The 17,563-nt window shown below is 40.1% G+C and overlaps 1 protein-coding gene across 1 annotated transcript in view; it reads left to right on the top strand.

Moving 5' to 3' along the window:
- LOC149802479 (uncharacterized) overlaps window positions 1-17,563 on the top strand; it is a 228,787-nt gene that overhangs the window by 121,881 nt on the left and 89,343 nt on the right. The window contains exon 11 of the mRNA XM_089951718.1: window positions 6,757-6,945. Within this exon, the coding sequence (XP_089807844.1) occupies window positions 6,757-6,945 (189 nt within the window). The remainder of the gene's footprint in view (window positions 1-6,756; window positions 6,946-17,563) is intronic.

The following is a 17,563-nucleotide window of genomic DNA, read 5'->3' as shown; positions in this document are numbered from 1 at the left end:
GGTTGGAAACAGCATGAGTACACTTTGAGGATCTCAACCATCTTGTAGTGAGACCCTGACCATTGTGTGATAGTAGGGTTTAATTATTAGTATCTACCAATAATATTGATGAAGTGACCTTGCATTTCCTTTGCTGAGCATGTGAACATTCAAGAGGCCATATTTGTGACCAAGTTTTCATCTGATTTGTAAGCTGATGTAAGATCCTTGTGGTTACATACCCCTTCCTGCACTTTGAATCTAACCATCACTGGCTAAAATGCTCTGTGACTGACTGCTTTATTTTCTCAGAATACATCAATTTATATATGACTGACAGCTTTATTTTCTCAAGATACATAATTTATGTATGACTGACTGTTTTATATTCTCAAGATACATCAATTAATATATGACTGACTTTTATTTTCTCAAGATACATCAATTAATGTATGACTGTTTTATATTCTCAAGATACATCAGTTAATGTATGACTGACAGCTTTATTTTCTCAGGATACATCAATTAATGTATGACTGACTTTTATATTCTCAAGATACATCAATTAATATATGACTGACAGCTTTATTTTCTCAAGATACATCAATTAATGTATGACTGACTTTTATATTCTCAAGATACATCAATTAATGTATGACTGACACCTTTATTTTCTCAAGATACATCAATTAATGTATGACTGTTTTATATTCTCAAGATACATCAATTAATGTATGACTGACAGCTTTATTTTCTCAAGATACATCAATTAATGTGTGACTGACAGCTTTATTTTCTCAAGATACATCAATTAATGTATGACTGACTGTTTTATATTCTCAAGATACATCAATTAATGTATGACTGACAGCTTTATTTTCTCAAGATACATCAGTTAATGTATGACTGTTTTATATTCTCAAGATATGTCAATTAATGTATGACTGACAGCTTTATTTTCTCAAGATACATCAATTAATGTATGACTGACTGTTTTATATTCTCAAGATACATCAATTAATGTATGACTGTTTTATCAAGATACATCAATTAATGTATGACTGTTTTATATTTGCAAGATACATCAATTTATGTATGACTGACTTTTATTTTCTCAAGATACATCAATTAATGTATGACTGTTTTATTTTCTCAAGATACATCAATTAATGTATGACTGACTATTTTATATTCTCAGAATACATCAGTTAATGTATGACTGACTGTTTTATATTCTCAGAATACATCAATTAATGTATGACTTAATGTTTTATATTCTCAAGATACATCAATTAATGTATGACTGACTTTTATATTCTAAAAATACATCAGTATATGTATGACTGCTTGTTTTATACACAGAACGGGTATCTTGCAGGAACACGTTTTTCCTTAAAATCACAATGTCAGTATTGCTCAGTGAGCATAATCTATGTTCACTCTTGAAAACATGTTTCACCCCAGTTGTTAATTTGACAGGTTTGTGTGACAGAAGGCTCTACAGTTGCCTCTACAGTTGTTACAGATTCTGTTCTCGGCTCACCCTTGTTGAGAGCCATCTCAGACAAGATGACGAGAGTCAGATATATGATAAGAGGCTGTACCAAGATATGAAAACATTACAGAAGCAGAGCGAGCACTAGGAGATCACTTCACCATTCTTGTTGCAGACAGGCAGGGATGGGAGAGAGAAAACATGTTTTCTCCTTGACTAGGACTCCCAATTCCAAACGATGACTTATTTGCACTACTGCTCACGGCAACCGTCTGTTTGGTGCCAGGCTGATTCTGTTTCACATCACATGGACCAGTTTATTGCCTCATGATAATTGGTTGATGCAGTTGGTTTAGGCAGGGCTCAGCATCTCATTCAGCAAGTTTCTCCTGTTCATGATGGAGATATTAACCTCATGATGGCCGGCATATTGCAGAAAGAGATAAAGACATTTCCAGACAAAAGGACAGTAGAGATTGTTAGAAAAATGGCATCCCCAGGCTTCTTTTCTTGGTTAAGAATGCCAATGATATATTGCGGACAATTATAGATTTATGAAAACTCAACATGCTCATGAAAAAATGGAAATGGCATGGTCATCCATTTGTCAATAGGAAGCAACAAGTTCACAACAGGCATGGATCTGTCTGATGCATATCTCCATATTCCAATCCATGTAACATCAAGAAAATACAAGTGTTTTACATACAGGGGAGCAGTGTATCAATTTCATGTCCTTCCTCTTGTCCTCGCCCTCAGCCCTTGGGCTTTTGCCTGAAAATTGCACTGTGCCATTTTTTGATGAGTTCTTCACTCAAATAGTCCCTGTTCATCTTCCTTCCAAACACATCAACTGATTTACTGGTGTTGGAGAGAATGTCTTCCCAAAAATTTATCAGGGTGATGGAGTTTCTTCAGATCTCGTAAATCTTGGCCACCTTTACATGTGTCCTTTGCAGATAACCCTCCTCTGTCATGTCCACTTTTTTTTCTCTGTCCATTAAATATTGGCCACCTTTACGTGTGTCCTTTGCAGATAACCCTCCTCTGTCATGTCCACTTTTTTTGTTTGTCCATTAAATCTTGGCCACCTGTACATGTGTCCTTTGATGATAACCCTTCTCTCTCTCATGTCCACTTTTTTTTGTCCATGCATTAAATTTTGGCCACCTTTACATGTGTACTTTGATGATAACCCTCCTCTCTGTGATGTCCACGTTTTCTTGTCCATCCATTAAATCTCAACATAAATCACATGCTTCCTGATTCACAGTGAAAGGTTAACATTGGGAATTAGTCCTGCAACCAAAGGCCAGAATCTTTTCTGATGGAAGCTTGTCAGGACTACTGGGCTTCAAGATGGTCATTGGCAAGTGAACACAAAAAGAGAACCTTTCATATCATCCTCATCAAGGTCTCCCATGTTGGCAGAAGGACCATCTTCATTTGAAAGCAGTTCTAATAATGTCAGACAATTCAGTGGTGGTCAGTTACCTTCGGAAGCAGTGTGGAATGAAGTAACAACAGCTATGTGTTCTGATATGGGACTACTGTCTTTGGCGCTCCCAACATCAAAACAGCATTCATGTACAGCACATTACTATCAAGCTGATTGTCCTGACCAATCAAAGAGGAAACATCTACTGCACAGAGTGGTCCCTCTATCCGTCCATCTTCCATCGAATTGCAGCCTGTGAGGTCAACCAATGATAGACCTGTTTGCAACAAGGCGTAACGAGCTGCCAACCATCATCTCCCGTTTCCCAGATCTGAGTGAATGGGCTGTTGATGCCTTTTCAATCAACTGAGCAGGAATCTGGGTCCATGTCCCCCCCCCCCTCCAAACAGTTATGATTCTGAACTTAATCCTAAAAATGAGCTGCAGGACCCGGTACACGCTCGAGTTGGTTGGCATGCCCAGTCCTCTTTGGCCTCTTTCTATTTGTTTGCCATGGCCACACTAAATACACAGCTGCTACCCTTAGTTATAACTGTCAATTTTTCACTTAATTTGCCCAAGAAAAACCTTTCTTTGTAATTATTTATCAAGTGCCTGAGTCCATGGGGTAGTTCATTGCATGTGTGTATACTAATATATGCTTGTGTCGATTAACAGGATAGGATAGTTTTACCCCCCCTCTGACTTTGCAGTGTGCATTAGGCTAGACGTTGGATGCTGAGACTGATTTTCTTCTCTTAGCTATTCTCCTACCTTTAATGTGATTGGGTAATGTAATTGAAGGAGAAAGGAAATTTTATAGTAAATTGTTTCTCTGAAATACTTTACCAATCCCATTACTATAAATCCTTCCCAACCCTACCTGCAATGTGAACATCCTGTATCATTCAGTGATCCATTTAAAACTGATGATATCCAATATATGGAGTGGAGCTAAGGGGAGGTAATCTGTGAGTTTGAGCGTTCATATATTCTGTATGATTTAAACCAAATTGTTGCTTCTTTTTAACAAGGTGTCAGGTGACGTCTATCATGATTGATTCTGTCATGTTTGTACATAGTTATGGCCCTTGAATAACAGGCATCTTGATGCATTGTGAACACTGTAGTATTCCCATTTTTGTTATCAGCAAGGCCTTATGTTAGATCAATGAAGACCAGATTTTAACACCCATTTTTTGAATTATGTCCCTCAACTGACTTAGAATAATCGTGCATCCCTTGAATTTTGAACTTTACGATCCACATTTTTTTGTCTGGTATCAACAAAATTTCCTGAAAATCTTTGTCTTGATATTAGATGAGTTTCTTGGTCTGGCAGCAGATTGTGGCCTCATTTAACAAGTTCATACCTTCGATTGACTTTAAAGCTGAATAAATTGTGAAAAGGAGCATTCATCATATTTTGTTTTCAGTCAGATTAGCTATGAAACTTAATATGTGGCAAGATCTTAGGTGATATCCAAGATGTTGTATGTTATTGCCTTTGATTTGTTACACCCAGTTCCCTTTCCTCCATCATTTTTAATAGTGGGTAACGACAACCTGGTACTACACCCAGTTCCCTTTCCTCTGGCATTTTTAATAGTGGGGAACAACAAACTGGTACTACACCCAGTTCCCTTTCCTCTGGCATTTTTAATAGTGGGGAACGACAAACTGGTACTACACCCAGTTTCCTTTCCTCCGGCATTTTTAATAGTGGGGAATGACAAACTGTTACTACATCCAGTTCCCTTTCCTCCGGCATTTTTAATAGTGGAGAATGACAACCTAGTACTACACCCAGTTCCCTTTCCTCCGGCATTTTTAATAGTGGGGAATGGCAACCTGGTACTACACCCAGTTCGCTTTCCCCCAGCATTTTTAATAGTGGGGAATGACAACCTGGTACTACACCTAGTTCCCTTTCCTCCGGCATTTTTATTAGTGGGGAATGACAACCTGGTACTACACCCAGTTCCCTTTCCTCCGGCATTTTTAATAGTGGGGAATGGCAACCTGGTACTACACCCAGTTCGCTTTCCCCCAGCATTTTTAATAGTGGGGAATGACAACCTGGTACTACACCTAGTTCCCTTTCCTCCGGCATTTTTATTAGTGGGGAATGACAACCTGGTACTACACCCAGTTCCCTTTCCTCCGGCATTTTTAATAGTGGGGAATGAGAACCTGGTACTACACCCAGTTCCCTTTCCTCCGGCAGTTTTAATAGTGGGGAACAACAACCTGGTACTACACCCAGTTCCCTTTCCTCTGGCATTTTTAATAGTGGAGAACAACAACCTGGTACTACACCCAGTTCCCTTTCCTCCGGCATTTTTAATAGTGGGGAACAACAACCTGGTACTACATCCAGTTCCCTTTCCTCCGGCATTTTTAATAGTGGGGAACAACAACCTGGTACTACACCCAGTTCCCTTTCCTCCGGCATTTTTAATAGTGGGGAACAACAACCTGGTACTATACCCAGTTCCCTTTCCTCTGGCAGTTTTAATAGTGGGGAACAACAACCTAGTACTACACCCAGTTCCCTTTCCTCCGGCATTTTTAATAGTGGGGAACAACAACCTGGTACTATACCCAGTTCCCTTTCCTCCGGCATTTTTAATAGTGGGGAACAACAACCTGGTACTACATCCAGTTCCTAGTCCTCCAGCCATTTAGTAGTGGAGAGCAATGACTTTGTACTATACCCAGTTCCCTTTCCTCTGGCATTTTTAATAGTGGGGAATGACAACCTGGTACTACACCCAGTTCCCTTTCCTTCGGCATTTTTAATAGTGGGTAACGACAACCTGGTACTACATCCAGTTCCTAGTCCTCCAACCATTTAGTAGTGGAGAGCAATGACTTTGTACTACACCAAGTTCCCTTTCCTCCGGCATTTTTAATAGTGGGGAATGACAACCTGGTACTACACCCAATTCCCTTTCCTCCGGCATTTCTAATAGTGGGTAATGACAACCTGGTACTACACCCAGTTCCCTTTCCTCCAGCATTTTTAATAGTGGGGAACGACAACCTGGTACTACACCTAGTTCCCTTTCCTCTGGCATTTTTAATAGTGGGTAACAACAGCCTGGTACTACATCCAGTTCCTAGTCCTCCAACCATTTAGTAGTGGAGAGCAATGACTTTGTACTACACCCAGTTCCCTTTCCTCCGGCAGTTTTAATAGTGGGGAATGACAACCTGGTACTACATCCAGTTCCCTTTCCTCCGACATTTTGAATAATGGGGAATGACAGCCTGGTACTACACACAGTTCCTTGCCCTCCAACCATTTAGTAGTGGAGAGCAATGACTTTGTACTAAACCCATTTTCATGTTCTTCACCCTTGAAATAGTGGGGAACAGTTTTTAGTCCTCCAGCCTATTAGTGATTATTATGACTTGTTACTACACTCAGTTCCCAGTCCTCTAGTGTTTTAGTGATTAATATGACTTGGTACTACACTCAGTTCCCAGTCCTCTAGTATTTTAGTGATTAATATGAATTGGTACTACACTCAGTTCCCAGTCCTCTAGTGTTTTTGAGGAACAGTGACCATGTTTAATCCTTTACCTAACATTTACTTTGTTGAACAGGGGGAACTTCATGTTTCAGAGTGGTTCAATTGCTTTTTATTTTAGTGATATGGAATTGGGAAACACTGGTAGGTGATACAGATGTCAACATCACATTGTTGCAGCTTTACATTTGAAAAAAATCTGTATTTGACAGTTAAGGTGAATTCTACCATTTGCTGGATCATTAAAGAAAACTCTTTCAACAAAGCATTATACATGTGATTATTTATTTTGATTTTTGTCATCACAGGAAATGGATTATCAGTTAGCCTTGAAAATGAACGAGAATGAGTATGAGGAACTTGGACAGCAGATAGAGTGTGGCTGTTGCTATGGCGAGTTTGCCTTTGAGAGTTTGGTACAGTGTTATGATGGACATCTATTTTGTGGAGATTGTCTTCAGAAATATGCTGAGGAGTCTGTCTATGGACAAGGAAAGGTAGGAATACGTTTTATTTTTCATGTTTTTTCATCAGAATACAGCCAAATTTCCTTGTTATGCACATTTTTGTACATAGTGCGAAGGCACAAAGTGGTGAACAGTGAAAGTCATTTTTCAGATTAACATGCATGTGTTTCATTCACATGTACACATCTCTGCAAGACATGGAGATGTTGACCTTCCAGCATGTTGCAAGACATGGCGATATAGACCTTCTAGCATGTTGTAGGACATGGAGTAGTTGACCTGCCAGCATGTTGTAAGACATGGAGATGTTGACCTTCTAGCATGTTGTAGGACATGGAGTAGTTGACCTGTCACATGTTGCAAGACATGGAGATGTTGACCTTCCAGCATGTTCCAAGACATGGAGTAGTTTACCTGCCAGCATGTTTCAAGACATGGAGTAGTTTACCTGCCAGCATGTTGTAAGACATAGAGTAGTTGACCTGCCAGCATGTTGCAAGACATGGAGATGTTGACCTTCCAGCATGTTGTAAGACGGAGTAGTTGACCTGCCAGCATGTTGCAAGACATGGAGCAGTTGACCTGCCAGCATGTTCCAAGACATGGAGTAGTTGACCTGCCAGCATGTTGTAAGACATGGAGATGTTGACCTTCTAGCATGTTGCAAGACATGGAGTAGTTGACCTGTCAGCATGTTGCAAGACATGGAGATGTTAACCTTCTAGCATGTTGCAAGACATGGAGTAGTTGACCTGTCACATGTTGCAAGACATGGAGTAGTTGACCTTCCAGCATGTTGCAAGACATGGAGTAGTTGACCTGCCAGCATGTTGTAAGACTTGGAGATGTTGACCTTCTAGCATGTTGCAAGACATGGAGTAGTTGACCTGCCAGCATGTTGTAAGACATGGAGTAGTTGACCTGCCAGCATGTTGTAAGACATGGAGTAGTTGACATTCTAGCATGTTGTAAGACTTGGAGATGTTGACCTTCTAGCATGTTGCAAGACATGGAGTAGTTGACCTGTCAGCATGTTGCAAGACATGGAGATGTTAACCTTCTAGCATGTTGCAAGACATGGAGTAGTTGACCTGTCAGCATGTTGCAAGACATGGAGATGTTAACCTTTCAGCATGTTGCAAGACATGGAGATGTTAACCTTCTAGCATGTTGCAAGACATGGAGATGTTGACCTTCTAACATGTTGTAAGACATGGAGTAGTTGACCTGCCAGCATGTTGTAAGACATGGAGTAGTTGACCTGCCAGCATGTTGTAAGACTTGGAGATGTTGACCTGCCAGCATGTTGCAAGACATGGAGATGTTGACCTTCTAACATGTTGTAAGACATGGAGTAGTTGACCTGCCAGCATGTTGTAAGACATGGAGTAGTCGACCTGCCAGCATGTTGTAAGACATGGAGATGTTAACCTTCTAGCATGTTGCAAGACATGGAGATGTTGACCTTCTAACATGTAAGACATGGAGTAGTTGACCTGCCAGCATGTTGTAAGATATGGAGTAGTTGACCTGCCAGCATGTTGTAAGACTTGGAGATGTTGACCTGCCAGCATGTTGCAAGACATGGAGTAGTTGACCTTCTAGCATGTTGCAAGACATGGAGTAGTTGACCTTCCAGCATGTTGTAAGACATGGAGATGTTAACCTTCTAGCATGTTGCAAGACATGGAGATGTTGACCTTCTAACATGTTGTAAGACATGGAGATATAGACCTTCCAGCATGTTGTAAGACATGGAGTAGTTGACCTTCTAGCATGTTGTAAGACATGGAGTAGTTGACCTTCCAGCATGTTGCAAGACATGGAGATGTTAACCTTCTAGCATGTTGCAAGACATGGAGTAGTTGACCTGCCAGCATGTTGTAAGACTTGGAGATGTTGACCTTCTAGCATGTTGCAAGACATGGAGTAGTTGACCTTCTAGCATGTTGTAAGACATGGAGTAGTTGACCTTCTAGCATGTTGACCTTCTAGCATGTTGTAAGACATGGAGTAGTTGACCTTCCAGCATGTTGCAAGACATGGAGATGTTAACCTTCTAGCATGTTGCAAGACATGTAGTAGTTGACCTTCTAGCATGTTGTAAGACATGGAGTAGTTGACCTTCCAGCATGTTGCAAGACATGGAGATGTTAACCTTCTAGCATGTTGCAAGACATGGAGATGTTGACCTTCTAGCATGTTGCAAGACATGGAGTAGTTGACCTTCCAGCATGTTGTAAGACATGGAGATGTTAACCTTCTAGCATGTTGCAAGACATGGAGATGTTGACCTTCTAACATGTTGTAAGACATGGAGTAGTTGACCTGCCAGCATGTTGTAAGACATGGAGTAGTTGACCTGTCACATGTTGTAAGACATGGAGATGTTGACCTTTCAGCATGTTGCAAGACATGGAGATGTTGACCTTTCAGCATGTTGCAAGACATGGAGTAGTTGACCTTCTAGCATGTTGCAAGACATGGAGTAGTTGACCTTCTAGCATGTTGCAAGACATGGAGATGTTGACCTTCTAGCATGTTGCAAGACATGGAGTAGTTGACCTGCCAGCATGTTGCAAGACATGGAGTAGTTGACCTGCCAGCATGTTGTAAGACATGGAGATGTTAACCTTCTAGCATGTTGCAAGACATGGAGATGTTGACCTTCTAGCATGTTGCAAGACATGGAGTAGTTGACCTGCCAGCATGTTGCAAGACATGGAGTAGTTGACCTGCCAGCATGTTGTAAGACATGGAGATGTTAACCTTCTAGCATGTTGCAAGACATGGAGATGTTGACCTTCTAGCATGTTGCAAGACATGGAGTAGTTGACCTGCCAGCATGTTGCAAGACATGGAGTAGTTGACCTGCCAGCATGTTTTAAGACATGGAGATGTTAACCTTCTAGCATGTTGCAAGACATGGAGATGTTGACCTTCTAACATGTTGTAAGACATGGAGTAGTTGACCTGCCAGCATGTTGTAAGACATGGAGTAGTTGACCTGCCAGCATGTTGTAAGACATGGAGTAGTTGACCTGTCACATGTTGTAAGACATGGAGATGTTGACCTTTCAGCATGTTGCAAGACATGGAGATGTTAACCTTCTAACATGTTGTAAGACATGGAGTAGTTGACCTGTCAGCATGTTGCAAGACATGGAGATGTTAACCTTCTAGCATGTTGCAAGACATGGAGATGTTGACCTTCTAGCATGTTGCAAGACATGGAGTAGTTGACCTTCCAGCATGTTGTAAGACATGGAGTAGTTGACCTGCCAGCATGTTGTAAGACATGGAGTAGTTGACCTGTCAGCATGTTGCAAGACATGGAGATGTTGACCTGCCAGCATGTTCCAAGACATGGAGTAGTTGACCTGCCAGCATGTTGCAAGACATGGAAATGTTGACCTTCTAGCATGTTGTAAGACATGGAGATATAGACCTTCCAGCATGTTGTAAGACATGGAGCAGTTGACCTGCCAGCATGTTGTAAGACACGGAGTAGTTGACCTTACAGCATGTTCAAAGACATGGAGTAGTTGACCTGCCAGCATGTTCCAAGACATGGAGTAGTTGACCTGCCAGCATGTTGCAAGACATGGAAATGTTGACCTTCTAGCATGTTGTAAGACATGGAGATATAGACCTTCCAGCATGTTGTAAGACATGGAGTAGTTGACCTGCCAGCATGTTGCAAGACATAGAAATGTTGACCTTCTAGCATGTTGTAAGACATTGAGATGTTGACCTTCCAGCATGTTGTAAGACATGGAGATATAGACCTTCCAGCATGTTGTAAGACATGGAGTAGTTGACCTGCCAGCATGTTGTACGACATGGAGATGTTGACCTTCTAGCATGTTGTAGAACATGGAGTAGTTGACCTGCCAGCATGTTGTAAGACATGGAGTAGTTGACCTGCCAGCATGTTGCAAGACATAGAAATGTTGACCTTCTAGCATGTTGTAAGACATTGAGATGTTGACCTTCCAGCATGTTGTAAGACATGGAGTAGTTGACCTGCCAGCATGTTGTAGGACATGGAGTAGTTGACCTGCCAGCATGTTGTAAGACATGGAGTAGTTGACCTGCCAGCATGTTGTAAGACATGGAGTAGTTGACCTGCCAGCATGTTGTAGGACATGGAGTAGTTGACCTGCCAGCATGTTGTAGGACATGGAGTAGTTGACCTGCCAGCATGTTGTAGGACATGGAGTAGTTGACCTGCCAGCATGTTGTAAGACATGGAGTAGTTGACCTGCCAGCATGTTGTAGGACATGGAGTAGTTGACCTTCCAGCATGTTGTAAGACATGGAGTAGTTGACCTGCCAGCATGTTGTAAGACATGGAGTAGTTGACCTGCCAGCATGTTGTAGGACATGGAGTAGTTGACCTGCCAGCATGTTGTAAGACATGGAGTAGTTGACCTGCCAGCATGTTGCAAGACATGGAGGCTGGTGTAGATCTGGTGGACCTTCTAGCATATTGTATGACATTGTGATGTAGGTCTAGTGCAGTCTTCAATTTGTTGTAAGACATGGGTATAGAGGCCTAATGGACTTGACGCCATGTTGTAAGACATGGGTATTTAGGCCTAGTGAATCTGACACCATGTTGCAAGACATGGGTATTTAGGTCTAGTGAATCTGACACCATGTTGCAAGACATGGGTATTTAGGTCTAGTGAATCTGACACCATGTTGCAAGACATGGGTATTTAGGTCTAGTGAATCTGACACCATGTTGCAAGACATGGGTATTTAGGTCTAGTGAATCTGACACCATGTTGTAAGATGGGTGTATAGGTCTAGTGGAACTGACAACATGTTGCAAGACATGGGTATATAGGTCTAGTGAACCTGACATGTTGTAGGACATGGTTATATAAGTCTAGTGAACCCGACATGTTGTAAGACGTGGGTATAAAGGCCTAGTTAATCTGACAAAATGTTGTAAGACATGGGTATAGGCCTAGTGAATCTGACAACATGTTTTAAGTCATGGGTATATAGGTCTAGTGAACCGACAACATGTTGTAAGACATGGGTATATAGGCCTAATGGACCAACAGCATGTTGTAAGTCATGGGTATATAGGTCTAGTGAATCTGAGATATGGTAACAAATGGGTGTATAGGTCTAGCGAACCCGACAACATGTTGTAAGACATGGGTATATATTTCTAATGGACCTGACAACATGTTTTAAGACATGGTTATATAGGCCTAGTGAATCTGAGATGTTGTAACAAATGGGTATATAGGTGTAGCGAACCCAACAACATGTTGTAAGACATGGGTATATATTCCTAGTGGACCTGACAACATGTTGTTAGACATGGGTATATAGGCCTAGTGAACACAACATGTAAGACATGGGTGTATAGGCCAAGTGGGCCCGACAACATGTAAGACATGGGTATATAGGTCTAGTGAACCCGACAGCATGTTGTATGACATGGGTACAAAGGTCTAGTCGACCTGACAGCATGTTGTAAGACATGGTTATATAGGTCTATGTGACCTGATAACATGTTGTAAGACATGGGTATATAGGTCTAGCGAACCCGACAAGATGTTGTAAGACATAGGTATATATTCCTAGTGGACCCGACATGTTGTAAGACATGGGTATATAGGTCTAGTGAACACAACATGTTGCAAGACATATGTATATAGACCTAGTGGATCTGACAACATGCTGTAAGACATGGGTGTTTAGGTCTAGTGAACCTGACAACATGTAAGATATGGGTATATAGGCCTAGTGGATCCAACAGCATATTGTAAGACATGGGTATATAGGTCTAGTGAACCCGACAGCATATTGTAAGACATGGGTATATAGGCCTAGTTGATCCAACATGTTGTAAGACAGGGTTATATAGGTCTAGTGGATCCAACAGCATGTTGTAAGACATGGGTATATAGGTCTAGTGAACCCGACAGCATATTGTAAGACATAGGTATATAGGTCTAGTGAACCCGACAGCATATTGTAAGACATGGGTATATAGGCCTAGTGGACCCGACATGTTGTAAGACATGGGTATATAGGCCTAGTGGATCCAACATGTTGTAAGACAGGGGTATATCGGTCTAGTGAACCCAACAGCATGTTGTAAGACATGGGTATATAGGTCTAGTGAACCCGACAGCATATTGTAAGACATGGGTATATAGGCCTAGTGGACCCGACATGTTGTAAGACATGGGTATATAGGCCTAGTGGATCCAACATGTTGTAAGACAGGGGTATATCGGTCTAGTGAACCCAACAGCATGTTGTAAGACATGGGTATATAGGTCTGGTGAACCCGACAGCATATTGTAAGACATGGGTATATAGGTCTAGTGAACCCAACATGTAAGATATGGGTATATAGGCCTAGTGGATCCAACAGCATGTTATAAGCCATGGGTATATAGGTCTAGTGAACCCGACAGCTTATTGTAAGACATGAGTATATAGGCCTAGTGGATCCAACATGTTGTAAGACAGGGTTATATAGGTCTAGTGGATCCAACAGCATGTTGTAAGACATGGGTATATAGGTCTAGTGAACCCGACATATAAGATATGGGTATATAGGTCTAGTGAACCCAACAGCATGTTATAAGACATGTATATAGGCCTAGTGGACCAGACATGTTGTAAGACATGGGTACATAGGCCTAGTGGATCCAACATGTTGTAAGACAGGGGTATATAGGTCTAGTGAACCCGACAGCATATTGTATGACATGGGTATATAGGTCTAGTGAACCCAACATGTTGTAAGACATGGGTATATAGGTCTAGTGAACCCAACAGCATGTTATAAGCCATGGAAAGGTCTAGTGCACCCTTCAGCAAGTTGGAAGATTGCTAATGGAGGCAATCTTTCTTTCCTGAAATGTTTCTTATGATATTGCTGACCTGCCAACCCTTGCAATTTTGCTGCAAGTCTTATGGGAATGAGGCCTTAAAACCTGGACGTGTGGAATAAAAGCTCAGATTATGGAAATAAGATTGTTTGTGGTAAAATCTTGATACTGGTACAGTGTCTGTGTTTGCATCATGCTTCAGATCTGGATTTCACAATAGATTCAGTGGAGCGTGTAAGGGAACCAGACTAACTATATGAGTACCTCAGACACTTTAAACTGCACACATTCTGTGATACAAAATGTCTCTGTGATCAATAAACCTTTTAAGACATTTTGATAGTACAGAAGAATAAAAAAGGAAAATATTCAGATTCTTGGGGGAAAAAAGCAGAAATCACAACAATTACATTTAGTGGACATCATGTGTGGATTTGAGTAGGCAGGAAAGATAATTGCCATTATCATGGCCCATATGAAATAAAATTAAGGATTAATTGAATTCGGGAGACTTTAAGGATTATTTTTGGCCTTTATTGTTAATTTCTGATGTGTTGGAGGATTTTCAACATCTTGACATTTTATCATTTGTGTCATGTGCATATGTACTTTGGGTTGAAACCGTTTGTCTTTTGTAGATTGGACAAGATTTTTGCCCTAAAATGTTTTGCCACTTTTGATTTGCTTATCACAACATACCTGGGATTGTGCTGAAACAATGTCATATACTTGCACACACACATAAATACATATATACATACTGAGAGACAGACAGACACACGATATGGAATTTAGCAAGGTCAGCACTATTAAGGAGGTGATCAAGTTTCTGATTGGCTAAATTTGTTATCATATTGGTAAACTTGTTTTTGTTTTAAGTGAGATAAACTTGGAATTCAAGTTGATATCATGAGCTCATTAATGAGTAGGAGCCATGCATATTAATAAGTAGGATCCTGGATTACTAATGCATATTAATGAGTAGGATCCATGCATATTAATGAGTAGGATTCATGCATATTAATGAGTAGGAGCCATGCATATTAATGAGTAGGATTCATGCATATGACTGAGTAGGAGCCATGCATATTGATGAGTAGGAGCCATCCATGCATATTAATGAGTAGGATTCGTGCATATTAATGAGTAGGAGCCATACATGCATATTAATGAGTAGGATCCTGGCTTACTAATGAGTAGGAGCCATGCATATTAATGAGTAGGATCCTGGCTTACTAATGAGTAGGATTCATGCATATTAATGAGTAGGAGCCATCCATGCATATTAATGAGCAGGATCATGGCTTATTAATGAGTAGGAGCCATGCATATTAATGAGTAGGAGCCATGCATATTAGTGAGTAGGATCCATGCATATTAATGATAGGAACCTTGCATATTAATGAGTAGGAGCATAGCTTATTAATGAGTAGGAGCCATGCATATTAATGAATAGGAGCCATGCATATTGAGTAGGATCCTGACTTATTAATGAGTAGGATCCTGGCTTATTAATGAGTAGGAGACATGCATATTGAGTAGTAACCATGCATATTAATGAGTAGGAACCTTGCATATTAATGAGTAGGAGCCATGCATATTAATGAGTAGGATCCTGGCTTATTAATGAGTAGGAGCCATGCATATAAATGAGTAGGAACCATGCATATTAATTAGTAGGAGCCATACATGCATATTAATGAGTAGGATCCTGGCTTACTAATGAGTAGGAGTCATACATATTAATGAGTAGGATTCTGGCTTACTAATGAGTAGGATTCATGCATATTAATGAGTAGGAGCCATCCATGCATATTAATGAGCAGGATCATGGCTTATTAATGAGTAGGATCCTGGCTTATTGATGAGTAGGAGACATGCATATTGAGTAGTAACCATGCATATTAATGAGTAGGAACCTTGCATATTAATGAGTAGGAGCCATGCATATTAATGAGTAGGATCCTGGCTTATTAATGAGTAGGAGCCATGCATATAAATGAGTAGGAACCATGCATATTAATGAGTAGGAGCCATGCATATTAATGAGTAGGATCCTGGCTTATTAATGAGTAGGAGCCATGCATATAAATGAGTAGGAACCATGCATATTAATTAGTAGGAACCATGCATATTAATGAGTAGGAACCATGCATATTAATTAGTAGGAACCATGCATATTAATGAGTAGGAGCCATGCATATTAATGAGTAGGAACCATGCATATTAATGAGTAGGAACCATGCATATTAATGAGTAGGATCCTGGCTTATTAATGAGTAGGAGCCATGCATATAAATGAGTAGGAACCTTGCATATTAATGAGTAGGAGCCATGCATATAAATGAGTAGGAACCATGCATATTAATTAGTAGGAACCATGCATATTAATGAGTAGGACCATGTATATTAATGAGTAGGACCATGCATATTAATGAGTAGGACCATGTATATTAATGAGTAGGATCCATGCATATCAGTGAGTAGGACCATGCATTTTAATGAGGCGATCTTGCATCTGATTGGCTGAGGTTGTTGTCACTCTAGAGATCATAGTTTTCATCTGAACATTGCATACGTAATTAAGATCTTGGACAAGTTTGATAGTGAGTGAGATCAATTCCTATTAGTGAGATAATCTTGCATTTGTTGGGCTAAGCTTGTTTCCACCCAGGGGACCACATTTCTTATTTTGATTAAACATGAAATATGGGCTTATATCATCAAGCGAATGGACAATATTCTTCCATTTTAATATGTGGATATTGCAGAATTAAAAAGCATTTATTCATCATATGTTTCAGAATGAATGTTAATCTAAATAACTCCCAAATCCTGTCTGGATGGTTTGAATTTAACACAAATGTGATTGACGTGAGTCATATCATGCTATGTTGCAAGGAAGTGAAGCTTAAAAACTGACGACACCTGGCAAGGGGATTAGTTATTTGCTATTTTCTATATAATATATACAGAGGTAGCAGGCTTATATTACCTAATGTTAATGTGATTGGGGAATGTATTCATATGAGAAATTTATAGTGCATCCATAATGTGGCTGCTGTACTGTGTGTATGCAAGTTTATATAGTACTATAAGAGCATAGCCATATGTAAACTACCTCCTGAATTCTCAATCGTGATAATTTTACCCATTTTACAATAACCTGATAAAAATTCTTTCCCAAGGTATAGTAAGCACGGTGTCTTGCTTGTAATCAAATATCATGATATGACTCTATTTACGGTATTATCAAAACTGGATGAGACGTAAAGTATCTTAATCAAAGGACATGACAAGCTCAGCAAAATAGATGCAATATCATCGATATTTGCAGAATTTCCTTGTTATACAGTATGGTTTCTGTTGAAGATCTGTCCATTGTTCAGGACATTGTGTTTTTTACTTGACAAGGAAACTACCAAAACCATGCTCTAGCCAGGCACAACAACTGAATCAAAGTATAGAATGCTAGAATAGAGAATATTTTTTTTCAGAAATTGATAAATAAATTCGTGACCAAAGTGCCTGTGATTATTATTAGCCTATCCTCTCATGAACCTTCCATTCTGTGATTTGAATTTTTCATGCTTAGATAACAATTACTTTTGCCCTCAGAAATATTACTTGCACAATTGAATCTACATTTTTGCCTCTTTGTACACCTTTTTGGAAATAAATGCAGCACTGTTTAATTGCTGAAGGTTTCATTTTCACTTTATATTTTCTGAAGCATGAACCCTCAATTGGTGCCAAAGGTAATCAGAATCATACAT

Source organism: Sinohyriopsis cumingii, chromosome 3 (genome assembly GCF_028554795.1).
Source record: "Sinohyriopsis cumingii isolate HCF-2022 chromosome 3, ASM2855479v2, whole genome shotgun sequence".
Lineage (NCBI taxonomy): Eukaryota > Metazoa > Mollusca > Bivalvia > Unionida > Unionidae > Sinohyriopsis > Sinohyriopsis cumingii.
Note: the sequence above shows the minus strand (reverse complement) of the source record. Positions and strands in the feature narration are given on the sequence as shown.